A 20,990-nucleotide genomic window follows, 5' to 3' on the forward strand; every position below is an offset into this window, starting at 1 on the left:
AAACGTGTTTTTAAATTGAGCTTATATTGTATGTTGGTAATCAGGCTTGAGAAATAACAGAAATAAAAACTGGTATGATGTGAAGAAAAACAAGTAGTGAATGCAAGTTCGGTAAGCAAACAACAATATTCTTTGTTCTAATTTTAGTAATTATATTTTACAATAAATTACAATATTCTTTTCCTAATTTTAGTAATTATTTGTTTGAGATAATAAAGGTGTTGCATTTAGGGGATATTTCTTAAAAGACAATTTTTTTCTTACATAAGAATTATGATTTATAAGAATTATAAATTTTAGAAATTATGAAAATTTGTTTGGTTGATTATAAATAATTTTAGTAATGTTCATAAAATATTATCTGAGAATAATAAAGATAATATGTCATTTTTATTGCATAAAACTTTATTTTTAACTCGAAAAAGTTAAATTTTTTTATCTCCATCATGAAAATAATATTTCTTAAGAATATTATTTTTTAAACAGTAAATCAAATGGTGAAAAATTAAATTAAATTCTTGAGAAAACAAAAGTTTTTCATGTACCAAGTATCTTCTTAATCTATTTTTGATCCAACAGTTTTTTTACAATGATAGACAACAATATGAATCAATCATTTAACCCTTAAGACAGTTTCTTTTTCTTTCTCTACACTATTTATATCACCAATTATTAATTTTAAACATCTTATGATTAATTTTATGATTTATTTATTTTAAACATCTTATGATTAATTTTATGAGACGAAGTAAATTGCTTACTATCGAGTATTCGACTTTTTTTTTTTAAGATGAAATAAAGTTTAAAAAATCCTTATTTTTGAGTTTCAAACTTCATTCCAAATCTTACGGGACCATATAAACAATTTAGGTGCAGAGAAAATAGTTATATTATTGAGTTTTTTAGTCAAATAATACTATTTTAAATTTTTTTTACCCAAATAACAACTGTACAAATTTATTTCCCCAACTAGCACCATTTACTGTTCACGTTCAGAATGGGCCGTTCTGATTTCAAAACAGACCATTCCAGATTAAAAAATAACACACGACGAATAGGTCAGAACGGACCGTTTTGAATTCAAAATTAGCAAATAAAATGTGGAACAGAATAGGCCATCTGAATCCAGAACGGGCCATTCTGGCCTATAAATAAAAAAATTTTGCTTTGATTTTCATTTATCAAATACCAAAACTCAGAAACTAGCATCAAATAATTAAATTTATTGAATATTAACATTATAAATATAACTAAATAAATTTATTAAAATTCAATACAACAATAAAGATCGGTGGTAGCGGAAACTAATTATATTGTTCTCTAATGTCCATCTCTGTTTTAATCCTGCTGGACTTTGCCACAATCACACCACATTACATTCAGCCTTATTGTAAATCTCCCAACGGGTCGGCCAAAGTTCATATCTCTTGCTCGCATGACCCGTTGGGAGATTTACAGTAAGACTAAATATAATGTGGTGTGATTGTGGCAAGTTCCAGAAAGTTCATATCCCTTACTCGCATGACCCGTTGAGAGATTTACAGTAAGGCTAAATGTAATGTGGTGTGATTGCAGCAAAGTCCAATAGGATTAAAACAGAGATGGATATTAGAAAACAACATAATCAGTTTCCATCACCATTGATCTTTATTGTTGTATTAAATTTTAATAATTTATTTAGTTATATTTATAATGTTAATATTCAATAAATTTAATTATTTGATGTTAGTTTCTGAGTTTTGGTATTTGATAAGTGAAAATCGAACAAAAAATTTTTTATTTGTAGGCCAGAATAGCTCGTTCCAGATTCAGAACGATCCGTTCTGGTTTCACTTTTTATGTGCTAATTTTGAATTTGGAACGGTCCGTTCTGATCCATTCGTCATGTGTTATTTTTTAATCTGGAACGGCCCGTTCTGAACGTGAACAGTAAATGTTGCTAGTTAAAAAAATAAATTTGCACAATTATTATTTGGGTAAATTTTTTTTAAAATAGTATTATTTGAGGAAAAAATTATATATTATTCCCATCCATATTTTATATAGAAAATAATGAATGTAATGCAAGTATAATTTTTTTCTTTTTATATCATAATCCAATTACAAATTATTATCTATAATAAAGTTAACAACTTTAACAATAATTGTTTTAAAATACATACTTATAGCTTTTGATTAGTTACCACTTACGAGTATTATATTTTTCAGATTCAGAGTGTATAAATTAAACTATTTTGTATCACATTTTTATAATTTGTTTTCCCTCTTTATTTTTCTCCATCACGTTACTCATTTTATTCCATATTATTTCTTCTTTCATTGGTGTTCATCTCTTAATTATAAAAGAATTATAAGGAGTAGAATTTCCCACTCACACAAAGGAAAAACAAGATATAATGATTAAAAAAAGAAGAAGATATTTATAAATCGGGTGGCGCCGTGGCGGATCATAGAGTTTTCATTTCTGCCATACTTATCCATAAGATAAAATAAATACAAAATTATCAAATAAGATATAGACATGAAAGCGCCTTTAGTTAATATTTTGAAAATAATATAAAGTGGACCAACCAAGTTTAAGATGATCAACTACAAATCGGGCCTACAAGCTTGAAAATATAAAATATAACGACAAGATTTTCTGATTAATCTTATGTAGACCCATTTCCATGACCCACCATGTTTTCAATTGCTTAGTGGAACAAGAAAATAGAGGCCACTAGAGAAGTATGACAATTTCTGCATGAAGTATGGAACCAATTTATGAGACATCTATGGTGGTTAACCTAACACTCAACTTTGCTTCATCAAGCACTATGCAAATTCAATCACACAATTTAATCCTCTCCCTGTGTATGTCATCTGATCCCTGACACCGAAGCTGAATCCACTTTATATACCAAATTGGTTTGTTGAAATTTGTCAACAAGTTATGATCCAGGTGAAGGTGAACTACTGCATCCTTTTGCAACTTTGTTTGAAAAGTTGAGTAGACTAAGCCATGATTTATTGCATCTTCTGATTTGTTGAAACTATGGTGGTTGAAATCCAAAAGGGTGATGATCAAAAGATTATCATGCTTCAAACTAGAATCAGAATTGGTCATGCCACAGGTTTGGTTCTATTGCTATTAACTTATTATTATTACACTACTGGTAAGTAAAGTAACTAAAGCTTGAAATTTCACCGCCTAGCACATGAATCATGTTGCGTAGGTTGTTCCAGTTTAATCAGTGATTTTGTGTTCGAATCTTGGGTATGCAACGGCCTTAAATACTTGGAAGGAGAACTTTGTCATACTGGTGTTACCCGACTTAAACAGGATTGCTTCTAGTGGTTTTGGAGAAATGGGTTCTTCTTGCTTTTTCATGTTATGTGTTCTGCATTCTGCAGTAGCTTTGACTAGTGGAGCACTAATGGTGTTTTATTCCAAAGAGATTAGTGTGTCAGCAAACAAACTTCAAGGGTCAACACCCCATGATCAGCTACTGATTCAAACCTCAGATTCCTTCTCTGGCTTGTTGTTGTTCGTAATTGGGTTTCTTGTGTTCATGGTTGCTTGTGTTAAGGACTGGGAGTTCCAGAGTTTCTTTGCCAAAGGATGTGTGTTTCTTCACATTTCCATGGCAGTGTGGAGATTCTGCTTTGAGAGGAAGCTTGAAGATCTTGCCCATGACTGGCCTAGACACGCTGTTGGGGACATTGCATTGGCCACTTCCTGGCTCTTCTTTCTTGTGTACATGTGGAGGGAAAAGTATGACTAGTTAGTTAGTTGTTGTAAAGTATAAATGTTGGGGACTTACATCCTTTGAAAAATCTTGGGTTTTGTGTTATGTTTGCTTGTTGGATTCGTTCTGTGTATCTGTAGAGTTTTCGATGTAAATTTATCCATATTTGACCCTAAAGTATAAATTAAGAGTAAAAAAATAAATAATTTTAGTCATTTGTTGATATTTAAACACATTTATGTAAGTATCATTTGTTATTCTTTTATCAATAACTGATATCACTTATTTAATCTTCTAAAATCAATTGCTTGTAATTTCAACCTTACTGAACAAATGAAAGGCACAAACTATAATCTTTAAGTTCTCTTCCAACAAAGGTTAGTTCTGTTGATAAGGAGGAGCAGATTCATTTTACTTAGTTTTGAGTTTTTATTTTCACTATTGATGTAAGGACTGCATAAGCCTCTATTTGGTTACACATCATTCTTAACACGACGTGGATCCATTTAAAACAATAAATACTAGCTTCTGCATAAATTTGATATTTTGAATGTAGTTTTATTGACAAACGTGGATCCTAGATGCAGATCCAATCATGCACTAAATATTCTTTGATCTTTGAAGTCTAACTTAACCTTGGTGATCACATGAAATCCATCTCACATAAACATTTATTAAAACAAGAAATCTATACAAAGAAACTTAATGGGAGATTAATCCTTACCAGTTAGAAGATCAAAGAAAATGATTAGTTGTCTGCTTGATTTTTTGACTATATTAGTTGAAGGATATTAGTACTGGACCTACATGCATGTGAGAAGCACAAGGTTGTAGAGAATTATCGTGACTTTACAAAGGAATCCAAATAATGGGGCCTGGTAAGTGGCAATATTTCTTCCTCTAATGTCAATTCAATACGGTTCTTGAGAGAGACAATTTTAAAGATTCCATAACTTGTTTTTGCTTCAGTTTCTTTTTTCTTATATATATATATATATATATATATATATATATATTAAAGTAATATGATAATTAATTCGTCTTGCTCAATTTTGAACTACTTTATTAAGTTAACGGGTAGGATGTGATGCTTCTTTCTTATCAAAACCCAGTGTTGCCTACAAATCTTCTTTCTGAGGTGCTTGTCTGTTGATTCCAAAGTTCATAATTTAGATAAGTAAAAATTCGTTCTCTAAAATAATTTTATGCTGCTCAGCAATCAATTTCTCATCTAATATTTATTAAATTTAAAAATTATTTACAAAACAACCGACAACTAATGACTTGTTCAATTTGATCAACAGGAAATAACTCAAATATATGGCAATTCTTTGAGTCTTGAACATTGATGAAATACATGGTGCAAATTTTAATCAAAGGTATCATCTTCATGGGACAAAACCATACCTCCTAATGGAGATTGTGAATGAATTGAGCAAACTGTCGCATACAAGAAGGATATGGATATTGTAAACTAAAGCACACATGCTATATAATTAAATAACCTTTCTGACACAGAAAATGGGAAACAACTTGATATTGTACCAAATACTTTTATTTGAATCAGTTATCTAAAAGCTAACTTTTCAATTTAAATCGTGTATACAATTAATCATTTATGTTATTGGAAATGGATGCATCAGCATGACCACAGAAAATTATCGTGCTCATTCCAATCTTAGATCCTGATATATGCCAGTGCTTTAGCTAAGGTTCTCAGTTCTCACCATCTTCCATGATAATGCCCCTATCTGCTTTCTTGTATCACTACAAAATTGTGACACTGCTATGAAATATTTTTTCAAGTGCATTATCAAATACAAGAAAATATGCAAATGTATTTATAGGTAGAGGTGGGTATACGGACCGGTTCGACCCGTTTAAGGTCCGATCTGTAAAATCTGTGTTTTATATGGACCGGATAAGTTTGATTTGTTAAATAAATGGATTTATTTTTTAAGTTTGTATCCAGTCCGCCAAAATCCACTGATAACGGACCAGTCCGCATGTTTAAATAATGATTCAAAAAAATAAATTTAAAAAAAATAAAAATACATAAAATTATAATTTTTTTTATTTATAAGCTAAATTATATAACACTAGAATTTATCAACAGTTAAAATGATTTAAAATACTAAATATTAAAATATTAAAATAAAAATAATTGCAAATACTTATATAATAATACGAAACTTTCAATAATAAAAGTATCAAAATATCATAAAAATAATTTAAATGAGAAATGCATACCAACTAAACATAGTTTTAATATCATAATAATTTAAAAGATTAAATACACAACTTAATATTAAAGTCTTAATATCTAAAAATATTGATTAGTGAAATTTACAGATTAAATCCGCCAAGTTCGCAAACTTCACGACACAAAAATTAAATATTATCATATGAATTTAAAAAAAAAGGGTCCGTTATCCGTAAAGTCCACGGGCTTACAAACCAGTCCGCGGACCCGAGTCCATCACCACACTTATGTAGCATCTTCATATTGTCTACACAAACAAAAACCCGATACAAAGCAACCCACAGGGTTTGATGTGTCATTCATCAAACAAAATGAGAATCAAGATTGCATATGTCTCACAATGTTGCAGTAAGAGCATGTTACAGCACAAGGAATAATAATCTTCTACTATTATTGCATTATATACTTTGCAATGCAAAATACAGATCAACCACTAAGACTAATTATTATTTTTTAGATTTGAACTTTATGTAAAATGATGTGAGCACCATATTGGGGCTGAAGAGTAAATATTGTAACCGGAGCATGAGCATAAGCTGGAGAAAGTTCAAATGAGAAATGTTGTAAAATCATTGACATAGCCATCTTTGCCTCCAACAAAGAGAAGTTTTGTCCAATGCATATTCTAGGACCCCATCCAAATGGAAAAAATGAAACTCTGCCATTTGTTGCTTTTGAAACTCCTTCAGAAAATCTCTCAGGTTTGAACTCTTTGGCATCATCACCCCAAAGTTCATTGTCATGATGAATCATAAGTGTTGGCAACGAAACTTGCACTCCAGCTGGTAATGATAGAATTCCAAGTTTCAAATCTTTGTTAACACTTCTAGTAAGGCTAACTGCTGGCGGGTATAATCTAAGAACCTCATACAAAATCATGGTGACCTGTTACAAAATAATAAAATAATTACGCTGTTAGTAAGTATCAAAACCATTTTATTCAATATCAAGATAATAACATGCTCTATTTGAATAAATTTTTTCATAAGTACTTGTAGAATAAGAAAATAAGAAGATAAAATGAATTAAACTTTTTGCATAAGTTAAAATCAACTTATGTATTTGACTTTGGTAGAAATTATTTTCCTTTAACATCTTCAATAGCTAAGATGCATAAGTTGATTTTAGCTTGTGAAAAATTCCATGCATTTTATCATTTTTTTTCTATAAGTGTTTATGGAGAACCTTATTCAAACAAGACCTATACAACACTTACAATCTTGAGGTGACTTAGCCCATCAAAATTTGGTGATTCTTTGCCAAAGACTTGTAAAACTTCCTCCCTTGCACGGGCTTGCCAATCAGGGTACTTACTTAACAACACCATTGTCCAAACAAGTAAAGTTGAAGTGGTCTCCTGCCCTGCAAAGTAGAATAACTTGCATTCCTCGATTACATCATCAAGATTCATTCCAACATTCTTGTTGTTTCCTTTTTCTTGGATTTCCTTGTGATTTGACTCCAAGAGTATACCTAACAAATCATCCTTAGTAGCTGCACCTATCTTTAGAGCTTTCTCTCTCTTCTTAATCATATCTGTAAGAGAAGCTTTTATTTCTCTATTAATTTCCTTCATTCTTCTATTGGTAGGAGTAGGTAGAAATCTGCAAGTAAGAAAAATCAGAACCACTCTTTCAAAAATCATCTAGCCTTCTACCCTTTGATTTTGTCAACATAAAGCCCAGTTTGGTTTTCGAACCGTTAAAATTTTTCTATTGCAAATTGCGATTGAGATATTACATGTAATCTTCCTATCACAACAACTGATAAATGAATAGGCATTGAATATAACACAAATTCTTGATTAGAATTGTTGCTCGCTAATAGTATTATTTCAAATGAAGCTTTTTGTCACTTAGGTTGCAACTGATAGCTACTACATATTCCCATCACAATATTTGGCAGATTAGTTGTTGTATAAAACAAGTATATTTGATTCGTAATGATAAATACTATTTGGTAATCACTGTTTACTTTATAATATATGGTAAGCTTAGTTCACTTAAATAAAACTCGTTTAAAAAGGTTGATACTTTTGTCTATTAAACACTCAAATATACATATTAGTCTTACCTCCATCCAGGGATGTAAACATTCATTATAACTTTAACTGTAAGTTCTGCTAGCTCTTTCTGAAGTTGAAATATTCTTCTCCCTTCTTCATAACTACTTCCAAATGCTGCTCGAGCAATAACATCACTAGCCAAATTTTGAAGGAAAGGCCAAACATCCATTTCACATGATCCCTCAGAAGACAACATTTCCTCCCACTTGATAATTAGATCATTGCAACTTTTGAAGAATATTGGTAACATATTCTGTGGTATAATAGTGAAATAAAAAGGACCTTAAATTCCCTATCAAACTAAGCACATAAATATTCAAACTTCACATCATGTTTTATAAACCAAATTGATATTACTTGCAAAAGTATATGTTGCTGGCTAAACCAACTCACGTAATTTTACTGTACCAAATAAATTTCTCAAGGGAATGCATTTATGCTGCAAAACATACTCAAAATCCAATCTCAGAATGTTTTTATAACATGAAGGTATTCAAAGGCACACTAGTTGATATAAAAGATATATACATCAAATAATGGGAAACTAACCTTCAATTTTTCCAAATTGAATGCAGGGTTAATTATTCTTCTGTGCTTGTTCCACTTTTCTCCTTCATAGTTTACAAGACCAGTAGCAAGTAACTTGGCAAGCGGAGTCGTTTTAGGCTTTTGGAAATCATACATCTTGTTAAGTACTTCTTTGATTAGCTCAGGATCTGTGAGGGTCACCCTTGGTTTTGGTCCAAACCAAATAAAAGTATTCTTGCCTACATACCATAAAAAATGTACCATCAAGGCTTAAATTTAAAGATAAATAAGAATAGGACAAGAAAATACAGCAACTTCCTATGTATTCTTTTAAAGTTGACTACCATGGCAAACCAAATATATATCATTTACACTTCAATAATAAAAAGTGGCTCATAAATCAAATTGGATCTAGCTTATGAAGGGAAAAATAGAGAGATACATGTCATAATAATTGTGCCAACTCTAACAGAAAATATACATATGGTCCCTACTAAAATAAAATGGATCACAATAAAGAGGCAACAAACTAAAAGAGTAAGAAACAAAATCATACCATGTTTTTTGACACTCTGATGGACATGGGAAAGCACACGTGGCACTATATCATGTGAGAGACTCATGGGTTTGGATTTGGCCTCATTTTGCATCTTCAGAATGTCCTTTAAATCCCCAACCAAAAGCTTGTAGGGGTTTCCTTGAAGGCCTTGGTCTCTTAGGACCCTCTCAAGCCCCTTTGGCATTAGCCAAAACCGGTTCAGCATCCTCCATGCCCATGTTAGACCAATTATGACTGTGAGAACTATGCAAGCACTTATGAACTTTGATGCTTCCATTTCTATCCCTTGCATGGTGAAGACAAAGAAAACAGAGGAAGCTGATGAATGAGGAAGTTTCATAGAACCATATATGTGCTTTGCAGAGAGTCCCAAGTCAATTTCTTTCCACCTTCTCCTTTGTCTTCTTCTGAATTGTAATGGACATGATTAATCTTTTGTTCTATACATACTTTACAAGTGTTTTAATAAATTTTACCTTCCTCCACCGAAAATTAAGAATATTTTTTTAGTAAGCACGTTTTTATTATTATTTTTTAAAAATTTGTATTTAAAAATGTTCTTATCCAAACAAGCTTCTAGATTAAACGAGTAAAATTATCCTTTACTTGCCAAGCTTGAATTGACTAATAGATGAATGTTTAGCTTAGATCGGGTTCTTTTATCCACACTATTTTTAATATAGAAAATTTTATTTAAAAATTAAAAAATATATATTTTAAATTTTAAATATTTGTGTAATTTTAAAATATGAAATAATAAACTTTACAATTGTATCGCAAATAAAATAAATAATATTAGTTTTATGATGCTGAAAATTTATAAATAATATTTTATATGTTTTAAAATATAAAGAATTTAAATTGGATATAAACTATTGAAATCAAATATTAAATAAAATAAAAGATCATTTTAACATCTAATATGTAATTTATATTTTATTAGCACTTATCTAAACCATTAAGGATCTCTAAAATAAGTGTTTTTTTTTTCAACTTTTCATTAAAGATTTTTAATGATATTAATGTTGTAAGTGTACTTTTTATTTTTATTTTTATGATGAATGCAAACTTAAAACACAAAAACAGAAGGAAAAAAAAATCTAACAACTATTTAGCATGTAATACTCCTGCATCGGCATGTTATAAGTGTATTTAAATTTTACGTAGGACATATAAAAAATAAATTATATTAAATTTTAAAATGAAATATTTTAATTTACAATAAAATTATATATTTTAAAGAGAATAATAATATAATATAAATTGTTTAAGTCAATTATTGTATAATTATAAACGAATAATATATATATATATATATAGTGTGTGTGTCACTTTTCTTGTTTACCTTGTCAAAAAGGTTATAAAAATCTCAATTTGGGTTGAAATCTTATTTAGAAATTATAGAAAACCAAATAAAACAAAATACATAATAAACTAATGCACCAAAAATTAAATAAAAGAATCTCAATCTAACAAAATGTAATAGGAAAAGTAGTTAGAAGTATTTCTATTTTGGCATGTTCTAGTTTTAGCCACATAGATGATATAGTGGATTGTTTTCAAACATAATTATTCTATTTTTCTTATTCTCGATATAGGAAACCAAAGTAACAGAATTTAAAACAAAGAAGTTGAGTAATAACATTTAATTTGTATTGTTCAAATAGAAAATTGTGTTCGAGAAGTATATACCATATTTATATCATTAACTAATTAAAAATTATTATCTTTTATTTTTAATTAGAAATTATATTAAGTATCACTTTTAAAATAATTATTATCAAAAACAACAAAACTCATTATTTATTAGTATTTTAACTTATAAAATACATAGATTAAATATTTATTATATGTAACTAAAATTTATAATAATTATATATACAAATAAATATTATGTTTGTATGTATAAATCATATTTAAAATTTGTAAAAATAAATATTTTTAAATGTATAAATTATATTTCAGATTTGCGATAAATAATTTATATTATAATACAATATTATTTGTATTTATCGATAATTTATTTTAATAAATATTAAATCTAATTCATAAATAATTATGATAAATAAATAATTAATTTAGATAAAAAAATTTAATGAATTAAAACATATTAAAAAATATACAATTATATTTTTCTTACCATACACAATACATAAAAAATAAAATCTCACAATTAAATAGTTATATACACCATAAAAAATAGACAACTAAAATTCTATATATCTCTATAACGTAATATAATATACATAACATCTAGTTGTCACTACATTAATACAACAAAATAAACATTAACTCTTCTGTTGAATCTCGTCCAAAAACATGTTTACTCGTCACAACATAGTACTTACTCCTAATTTACTCACATATTAAGGTATGGTCATCAGAATTCCAACCACAAGAGAATCAAACAAGATAAACTCACAGAACCCGCCATCATATCAAAGCAACATCATATAATAAACAACTAAAAGCAACACGTTATTCAACTTTCATATATCAACTTTAAATAACCATAATATATACATAAATATACACAATATCAATTGGTGCATCATCACGCATATACAACTTAGGAGATCTCTAACAACTGAGGTTGAGCGAGTTAGGTGACATAAACTTTATTAAATCCAGCTTTAGACTTACCTCGGTCAGGTCAGGTATAAGACAACGTTAAAAACTCTAAAGATAACAAAGTATAGACAACAATAATTAATTACTTAAGTGTACCACTTAGACTTGGAGATCTAATACTACTATTACTATTTTTGTTAATCAATTTTAACAATAATGTATTACTATTTTTGGACTTTTAAATTAACATGCATGTACCTAACTTGCTGATAACTAAATACTAATAGATTAAAGTAACACAATTTGTAATATAGTAAAATTTGACACATTTTAAAAATAAAAGGACTAAAATTCAATGTTTTGAAAATGAGAAATTAAAAATAAACTTTTACGAAGACAAAAAAAAAATATTTAACCCTAAAAAGTAGGTTTAGAATAATGTGTTAGTAACATTCTTATTTTTTTTGTTTAACAACATTAAAATAATGACCACAACTTTAATATTTAAATTTTTTCCATAATTTATCATTATTCAATTATTTAATGCAATATTAATTAATCTTCTCTAAATTTGTTTCCTTTTAAATTATTTAATCACCACAATTAAAAATAATGTATTTAATGAAGAGGTAAACTATTTTAATGAAATTGTATAAAAAATATACATTAATTATTATATTTAATCTATATACAAAAATCTTAAAATGTAATAATGAAAATATTACAATATTTAGTATATAATAATATTAATAATTTTTAAAAATTATGGTCTAATTTTAATAATAATAATTTTTTTAAAAATCATGGTCTAATTATCTTTTACTTTTCTACTCCTTTTAAACCATATACTTCTTTTTATTTACTCTAATTCTCCCCTCTTTTTCATGTGTGTAACTTTTGCATTCAACAATTTTTTTTTTCCACCAATGACTATTAAAGCACATTTCAACATTGTGTGAATCAAAATTAAAATTTAGGAGCCAAAAGAGGGACAACAACCCAATTCCTATTATCTTCCCGCCCAAACTCTCAACATCAAAACCCTAGCGCCTCGCACTCTCCCACACACCGCAATCGCGTCGCCAAAATCGATCATAACCTTCGTTCTCTGTTGCTGTCAACGCCACGCTGTGGTTTCGTTGTTACAGGTTCTGATCTTCACCTACTATGTGATTAATAGATTAATTTCATCTAGTTTTTATTTTGATTGAGGGAAGCTTTTGTGATTTTAATTGGTCACGTGCTTTGTGCTCGTCCTCTGAATGGTACCAAAAATTTAGTCAATTATGTCGATTTTCCTGTATGATTTCATTCTTATGCATGAAAATAAATTCTTTGAAGAAGAAATGATGTGTCTGTGATCATGGCTTTTGGGGTGTGTATTTTGTGTTGCTAAAGAGATGCATATGCTTTCTGTTAACCTCTGATATCCATTTAGGTTCCCCACTCACGTTGTGAATGAGATTTGTAATTAACTTCGTGTGAAAAGTGAAAACCAGAGATTATCTGGAGAGCAGTTGATTACTTCCATGTCTCGTGCATGATTAAAAAAAGGAGGCAAAAAATACTTGAATTAAATGACACAAAAATAACATTTTTTTTTAAATTTATCTTTATTAAATTAAAATTCAAAAAGTAGATGAATTAAGCAAAAGCAAAAAAGATTCAACAATGTATAAGAATAGTCCAATAATTTCTGAAGCAACCATTCCAATTCAATAAAAAAAATTGGGCACATTGTTCACTGGAAAAAAAAAAAGCTCTGAATGCTAAAAAGGACAGAAAATGGAGGAGAAAAAAGTCAATGAAACATAAGCTGAAGCCTGAAACAGGTTCAATATAGTGACTGAAAATTTAACACCAGATCAAGCAAGAACGCAAGCCTTAATTTGCCATAGATAAACTTAACAAGAGTCTCATGTCAATCCTTACCATTGTTATAGGTATTTGTTATTTTGTTTACCAAATTCAGCTAAAGTTTTAATTTCCTTTGTTTTGGTTCAGTTTAAAGGCTTTGTGATGATATGATCTACGGCAGCTGTATCACAGCTTCTAAGTCACTGTAAGCATTATATGCTTCCTTTAAACCTGTTTTGTTATAAAAAAAATCAGATCCTTTGCTGGTATACAATGGTTGTAATATAGGAATTCATTCTGGGCTTCTCTCTCTATTTTTTTTTTATTTTTATGTTTGAATTTTACTTGACCCTGGAGAATGTTTGGTCCAATGGGTGATTATTTTTTTCCTGGAAGAAAATTCAAAGGCTTGCAATTTTAATTTTATTGTTTGTAGTTACGCTGGGATTTCTGAGTGACGGAACAAAGGATAGAGGGAAATATAGGAATCTATCATAAATAGTCTTTTTTCTCAAATTCTTTTCCCTTTTATTTCTGCTTCTATAAGGATTGCTTGTTCTTTTGCAGGATTTTCAGAGCATTAGTGTTGCAGAAGTCATTGAATTCTCAAGTAAAATTCTCCTCCAAGTGGTCTCCTAAGAAGGTAAGAATGGAAAGTAATCTTAATGGTTGCATAGAGGGAAGCAAAAAGGAGTCTAGGGGTGCCTTGATTGTCATAGAAGGCTTGGATCGTTCTGGGAAGACTTCTCAGTGTAGCAGACTAGTGCCCTTCTTGGAGGGACAAGGGGTCTCCGCTGAATTATGGAGATTTCCTGACAGAACTACAAATGTTGGGCAAACGATATCTGCCTATCTTACTAACACATCTCAATTGGATGATCATACTATTCATCTCCTCTTCAGTGCTAATCGTTGGGAAAAGAGGTTTCTGCACTTTTTTTTTGTAATATTTTTTCCTTTTCCAGATAATTTGTATCAGTTGCATTATTATCTGTCATTTGTGTTGTTCTAGGTTTGCATTAGTGAAGCTTTTGTTATGTGAATTATGATTATTTCTGAATTTCACTGATAGCTTGTGGTTGGATGGTTGGGTTCTTAGCAGCTTTTAGTTTAGATTATGGTTCAGAAAAAGTAGCATGAGAAAAACATAGCAAATTCTTGATTCATGATACTTGAATTTTGACATATGGTCATGTCTACCAAGGAAGTGGATAACTTTTCATAATAATAGGGGTATGAAACAGGAAACAAAGCCATACCATGTTTAAGGCATTCAAATCCTTTATTGAAAGGAAAAACTTGAGCTGTCTTAATGGTTTTAGTAAATAAACTAATAATATCCTATGTTATGATATGAACATATGTTTTTTGTGACCAGAAGCAAGGTGTGTTGCATCACTGCAAGCTTAACTTGCAATACATGATGTTGCACGTCATCCACATATTTGAACGAGAAAGCTGAGATTTAATTTTGAGGGAAGCAGATTAATAGAAACTTGTGAAGTGGCAGTCACTAAATAATATGGCAGTTAGGACTCTAGTGGTATCATGACTTTGTGTGTTAACGCTATGCTTATTGGGTGATCTTTCTTGGGGGTTCATACCACTCGAAGTCATAACTCTTTGGGTATTTTTGTTAGTACATTTTTTTTGTGAATGAATACTTTTTTTGCTAGTACTTTTGATGACAAGTAAATTGTAAATTTCCAAGATTGCATTTTAATATCATCAATCAAGTTGCATTTTTTCCTTGCAGGTCATTGATGGAAACAAAACTGAAAACCGGAACAACCCTCATTGTTGACCGTTATTCTTATTCTGGGGTAGCTTTCTCATCTGCCAAGGGACTTGATATTGAATGGTGTAAGGTAAAAGATTCAATGTTGTTCTTTATTTTTTAATTGGCCTAAAAAAGTATGGGTAAAACATGAGGACTTCTAGGAGTTCTTCCATTCTACTACAGTTTATAGTTTACATAAATACTTGTGTTCTCTCTCTGATAGAGTATTAGTAAACTGAATTTTGTTTTTTGTAGGCTCCAGAGATTGGGTTGCTGGCACCAGATGTAGTAATATACCTTGGCATATCTCCAGAGGTATGTAATGCAACACTTCTAGCTGCATGGCCAGTAAATAGTGCTTTGTTGGATTAGGTTTTAAGGCATTCTAAAAGCTGCTTTGTAATTGTTTGTCAGAAATACAGTTTTAGATTCAAATTTTTGTCTACATTAGTTTATTTTCTTTCTTGCAGGTGAAAAGTTTGTATTCCGGAAAACCCTGCTTATTTTCTAAAAATTGTTTCTCTGCTTTGTTCCATGCTGTTAGGATCTAAGATTTTAAGGGGGTGGGGGTCTACGAAAGTTTGATGCGTCACTTTTACCAATAGAGTGGTTCAAGTTTTTAATATATAGATAAGTTGTGCTATCTTTTATGTAAAATCCATTTATCTGGATTTCTGATCTTTCTCACTGTTAATTGGCTAGCATTTAGTAGCTTGGTTCATGCATATAACTGTTTTTTGCTTATTTTATTTATATTTATATTCTCTACAAATTCAATCAGAAAGCTGCAGAAAGAGGGGGGTATGGAGGTGAGAGATATGAAAAGCTGGAGTTTCAGAAGAAAGTTGCTGATTGTTACAAAGTTCTTCGTGATGACTCCTGGAAGGTAATTACTGTTTGTGTGGCCTTTGCTCCTGAAATTAGCAGTTCTAATTGTAATGCGTTGTTGCCACTGTCTATCTGGCAAAGTGGCAACACCTCGTTTTAGTTTTTATCAACTTTATGCAAGGTTTAACCACAAGCTTAACATTTTCTTTTGTTCTTCTCTTCTATTTCTACTTGCTTTATACAGGTTGTTGATGCTTGCCAATCCATAGAAGATGTGGAGAAACAATTGCAAGAGATTGTAACTGATTGTGTCGCAGAATGCCGGAAGGGGAAGCCCCTTTCCACCTTGTGGTCGAGGCAAACACACCTTGAAAAGGATGTCATATGAACAAATTTGCCCGATATATATTTAGAACACTAAAACCCATTTGTGTGTGTGTAATTCTGATTGCTATTTTCCTACATATTATAATCACAAATTAATTTGTTTGCCACGCAATTTGAAGAAAGAATGAGAATTTTTTATCCGACAAGTGTTATGCAGCAGCACTCTAGCCCTGATGAGCTCTAGATGTTATGTCTAAATTTCACCAAAGTTGAATTACATTGGCTGCCTTGAGTGTTTAATGATTAAATTTTATTTGATATTTTGTTTCATTAATTCAAATCAATATATGAAATAATTTTATGATTATCCATCAATTTGAATTAATGAAATAAAATATTAAATTTTTTTTAATTTGTAGACTTATGTATTAAGAATTTTAAATTCAATAATTAGATTATTAAAATTTGATGTAGAATGAGTTATTGAATAGAGTAAGTCTGTATAGACTTATTCATAAAATAAATGAATCTTTTCTCATATATATATATATATATATATATATATGCTTAAATATATTTTTAGTCTCTTAAATTTAAGAAATTTGTTTTTGGTCCTTTAAATTTAAAATTATTTTTTTTAGTTTTTGTAATTTAAAAAAAAAATTTATTTTAGTCTTTATATTCAAATTTTGTTAAAAAATTTATCATATATTAATGCATAAAATCAATCTATTGATATCTCTGTTAATGAAAATATCATATTAAATCTAGTTAATATTATATAATCGTCTTAATTTGTTATTTTTAAATATTTTATTGGTGATTTGATGGATTAAAATTTTTTTTTAAAGATTACATGAATTAAAAACAATAATTTTAAATTTGAGAGAGTAAAAATATTTATTTGATTTGGAAGTGGTTATAAAATGGCACGGTTTTTTTCTTCTTTTTTTCTCCTTTTTTAGACTTTCTTTACTGAAAACAAATTAATAAGATAGAATCAAATACATGTATTTTTTATGTAGGCACATAATTTCATTTTTTTTATGTTTTTCTTTATTTATTTTATATTATTGTAATTTAAAAATATGTGATTTTGAATTATTTTCATCTGTAATAAGGATTGAACTTAGATTCTTAATTTTTAAACATTTCAATCTCTCTCTACTCAATCATTAGACTAATCCTAATGGTTTGTTAAGCAATTCTTTAAGAACAATAAGTTTAAATTGTTAATATAAAAAATAAATTAGATTGAGTTTATACTTTTCTTAATCAACAAAATAAAATACTCCTAAAATACGAATAAACCTTCTTTTTTTTGTCAATTAATCTTCGAATGTTTATTAATTTGGGCCAAGGCCCCAAGGCCTATATTTCTCAAATGTGTATTGTCCAATGACCCAACCACCAAAGAATAATCAATTGCTATTGCCATACATAAATAAAGCACGAAATAGTAATATATAAAATTATAAAATATCAAAACAACTTCCCACAAAATTGCGATAGAAGGGAAAAATGTATCATACTAGCAAAGTAGAAGAGCATTATATATGTACATTTTCATTCTTCAATTTGTTCACCAATTAATTCTCTCTTATATTCTAACATTCTTTGATATCACTCTTACTAGAATCTGAAGGCATTACAAGAAAAGTTCATACAGTATATGCAAGAAACTCGCAAAAGATTCAATTCTTTGGGATAGTGTTGATCGTTTATAAAGTAAAAAATAAATAAAATTATTACTATATTTTTTAATTTATTATAAAATGTTTTTCAATTGATTAAATTGTTATTTTTTCTCATACATTATACTTTATTATTTTAACATTTACTCTTATAATATAAATTATAATTCTTAAATGTTTGTAAAAAAAAAAAAGACTAGTTTAATGAATATCTATTATTTTGTTACTTCTTATTTTCAAGTTTTACTGTATTATATTAAGATATAATATTTAAATTTATTATTATTATTATTATTATGTTATTTTAGACTCTTGTTCGGTATGATAATATATAATTATATATGCATGTTAATTAAGTGCAATCAATCATATTATTTTTTTCATGAATTATTATTTAATTTATTGTGCTAAATAAAATATTATTCAAAATTTAAGTTAATGTATCTAATTTTTCAAAAATGTTACAAGTAAATATAAGCAAAATATTATTATATGTAATTTTAATTGAGAGTGAGTTAAAACTTTTGGCCACTTTTGTTTTGCTTTTACTAGTTGGGTCAAAACACTTTATATCTTTGTGTATTTTGTTTAAAAGTAATATAAAACAAAAAGTATAAATAATAGAAGTTAGAACATGTGAATTAAGGTAAGGAAATGTATAATTAGAAAAAAAAGGTATAATAATCTTAAACAACAGTGGTTACAAAAATAAGATGGTGGTTATTATTGATAAAGTAGATGAACAATAAATATTTTTGCATACATATTATTTTTTACCATTAAAAGATATGATGATTGAAAAAAAAATAATAAAAAAGTATAAATGCCTAGAAAATGTGGAAACGAAAGGGGATATTTCCTTTATATATAACTAGCAAAATAAAGACATCTCATGTCTTATGAATATTGTGTGTGAAAGTTACAAAATTACAAAGAAAAAATTGTTTAGGATAAATAATAATTTTTTATTTAAATTAATAAAATAAAATTATTGAATTGTCCTATATTAAAGAAAGTATAATTACCAAAATAAATAAAAGGTAAAAAATATTTTAAAAATATATACAAAAATATTGTATGATACTTTATGTCTCGTCATAAAAAAAAATAAAAAAAATAAAAAAAATAAAATTTTTATTAAATGTACAATTAACTTCAAAATGGAGGGATAATTATATAAATTAATTAAAAGATAAAAATATATTTCAATAAATTAACTAAAGGTATAAAAATTAAAAGATGTGAACATAAAAATAAAATATCTTTTTTTATTAATATTATAATATATAATATAGAAGTATAAATTATGAAAAATGAGGTAGGTTAACTCATTTTTTTAACCAGCAACATGTCAACATAGATAGACTATTTTGCCACATTTGTGATTGTAATATATATATATATATATATATATATATATATATTCCCTAAATAGAAATCTTAATTTGGAGAATGAAACTCTTATTCTCTTAATCAGATGTTGTCAACATTTTCTCTTGCTTGGAACTGTGGGAGAAACATTTCACACACTATCACCACAATTAACCAACCAATATTGTTGTCAATTATTCCAAACTATCATTTTTCTGTTTTTACTTGAATACTTATTTTTAATTTCTTATTCATTTCAATCTTAAAAATAACTTTAAACCACAATTTAAAACATTTATTATCAATTCAAAATATGACTTATTATGAATTTTAGTGATATATTTTTTTTATAAATTTAGTTTTTTTTTTAATTATAACCATGAACAAACAATATCTTTTTTAATAGGACCGTTAAAATACTAATTTTGTATATATTATGAAAAATTATTTGTTATAAGAGATTAACTTCTTTAATAAATCCTCCATTTTTTTTAAAAGATTACTCATAAGTTTTCTGTTCATGAATATTATGATTTTTAAAAAATAAAAAGATACAAATTATATTTAGAATAAAGTTGAAGATAATTGAGAAGCAAGTTATGGAGATTGTAATAAGCAAAAACTTGCAATAGAAGTTAGGTTTGTTTGATTGGAACATAGAGAATCACAGAAGGCAATAAAAGCCAAAAGAAAAATATGGAAGGCACGATGGCAAAGTAGTAAATAATTAAGAAATAATGTCCCTTTGTGAAAAAGTAGGAGCCAATGGGCAATGGCTGTCATCTTAGTTCTCATTTCGCGCCAAGCCATATAATATAACTCTCCCTTTTACACTCACTTTCAATTTGCATTTACTATAGAATTCACCTATGATTTTTAATATATACTCAATTAAGAAAAACGTTGGTTATTCTGATATTACAGTTAATCCTCAAATTTTAAAATTTTGATTTTGAGTTTTGAATTTGATAAAAAAATAATATTAAAAAGATAATTTTGAGAGATTGATTTTCAATAAAATTGATAAATATTTTTCTCAATATTATGATAAAAATATTTAAAAATTATGATTTATATAAAATTTAAAATATTTATTATAAAAGTTATTAATCTTATAATTTATATAAATTGTGATCAAATCATTTACTCCATCTTTATATTGTCATTAAACTCTTGATATATTAAGGTGCATGTGTATATAATAAGGTTAAGTAAAATACTTAAATTGTTAAGTAACTTTTTTATTTTTTATATTGTCAATAAAGGATAATGTAAATAAAATAATATCAAATTAATTAAAATGTATCTTAATACTACTATTTATTTTAATAAATTTTTATTAATTATTTCAATAAGATGGTGATAATGGTTATAATTATAATAATAGTGATGGTTGCATAATATTGATATAATAACATT

General features: G+C 27.9%; 3 protein-coding genes across 5 annotated transcripts; 2 read left to right on the forward strand and 1 right to left on the reverse strand.

Annotated features, from left to right (window-relative positions):
• The first annotated feature begins 2,638 nt into the window (after nt 1-2,638).
• On the forward strand, nt 2,639-3,959 carry LOC109806063 (uncharacterized). 2 transcript variants are annotated; one of them, XM_020368410.3, is made up of 2 exons: nt 2,639-3,113; nt 3,195-3,959. In XM_020368410.3, exon 2 carries the CDS (start codon nt 3,348-3,350, stop codon nt 3,762-3,764), a length of 417 nt encoding a protein of 138 aa, XP_020223999.1. In that variant the 5' UTR covers nt 2,639-3,113; nt 3,195-3,347; the 3' UTR covers nt 3,765-3,959. The 2 variants fall into 2 exon arrangements, with proteins under 2 accessions (XP_020223999.1, XP_020224000.1); XM_020368411.3 differs by having other exon boundaries at nt 3,216-3,959.
• Nucleotides 3,960-6,258: 2,299 nt separating this feature from the next.
• Nucleotides 6,259-9,565, reverse strand: LOC109805611 (cytochrome P450 72A68). The gene is made up of 5 exons (XM_083064536.1): nt 9,141-9,565; nt 8,606-8,823; nt 8,065-8,309; nt 7,208-7,595; nt 6,259-6,876 (listed from the first exon to the last, which is right to left on the reverse strand). The coding sequence occupies exons 1-5, from the start codon at nt 9,481-9,483 to the stop codon at nt 6,445-6,447; spliced, it is 1,626 nt and encodes a 541-aa protein (XP_082920662.1). The 5' UTR covers nt 9,484-9,565; the 3' UTR covers nt 6,259-6,444.
• Nucleotides 9,566-12,674: 3,109 nt separating this feature from the next.
• Nucleotides 12,675-16,712, forward strand: ZEU1 (P-loop containing nucleoside triphosphate hydrolases superfamily protein). 2 transcript variants are annotated; one of them, XM_020367769.3, is made up of 7 exons: nt 12,675-12,862; nt 13,719-13,776; nt 14,139-14,495; nt 15,328-15,439; nt 15,607-15,666; nt 16,133-16,237; nt 16,424-16,712. In XM_020367769.3, the coding sequence occupies exons 2-7, from the start codon at nt 13,739-13,741 to the stop codon at nt 16,565-16,567; spliced, it is 816 nt and encodes a 271-aa protein (XP_020223358.1). In that variant the 5' UTR covers nt 12,675-12,862; nt 13,719-13,738; the 3' UTR covers nt 16,568-16,712. The 2 variants fall into 2 exon arrangements, with proteins under 2 accessions (XP_020223358.1, XP_020223359.1); XM_020367770.3 differs by lacking the exon at nt 13,719-13,776 and having other exon boundaries at nt 12,676-12,862.
• Nucleotides 16,713-20,990: the final 4,278 nt, after the last annotated feature.

Source organism: Cajanus cajan, chromosome 10, assembly GCF_000230855.2.
Source record: "Cajanus cajan strain Asha chromosome 10, NIPB_CcT2T_4, whole genome shotgun sequence".
In the NCBI taxonomy this organism is placed as follows: Eukaryota; Viridiplantae; Streptophyta; class Magnoliopsida; order Fabales; family Fabaceae; genus Cajanus; species Cajanus cajan.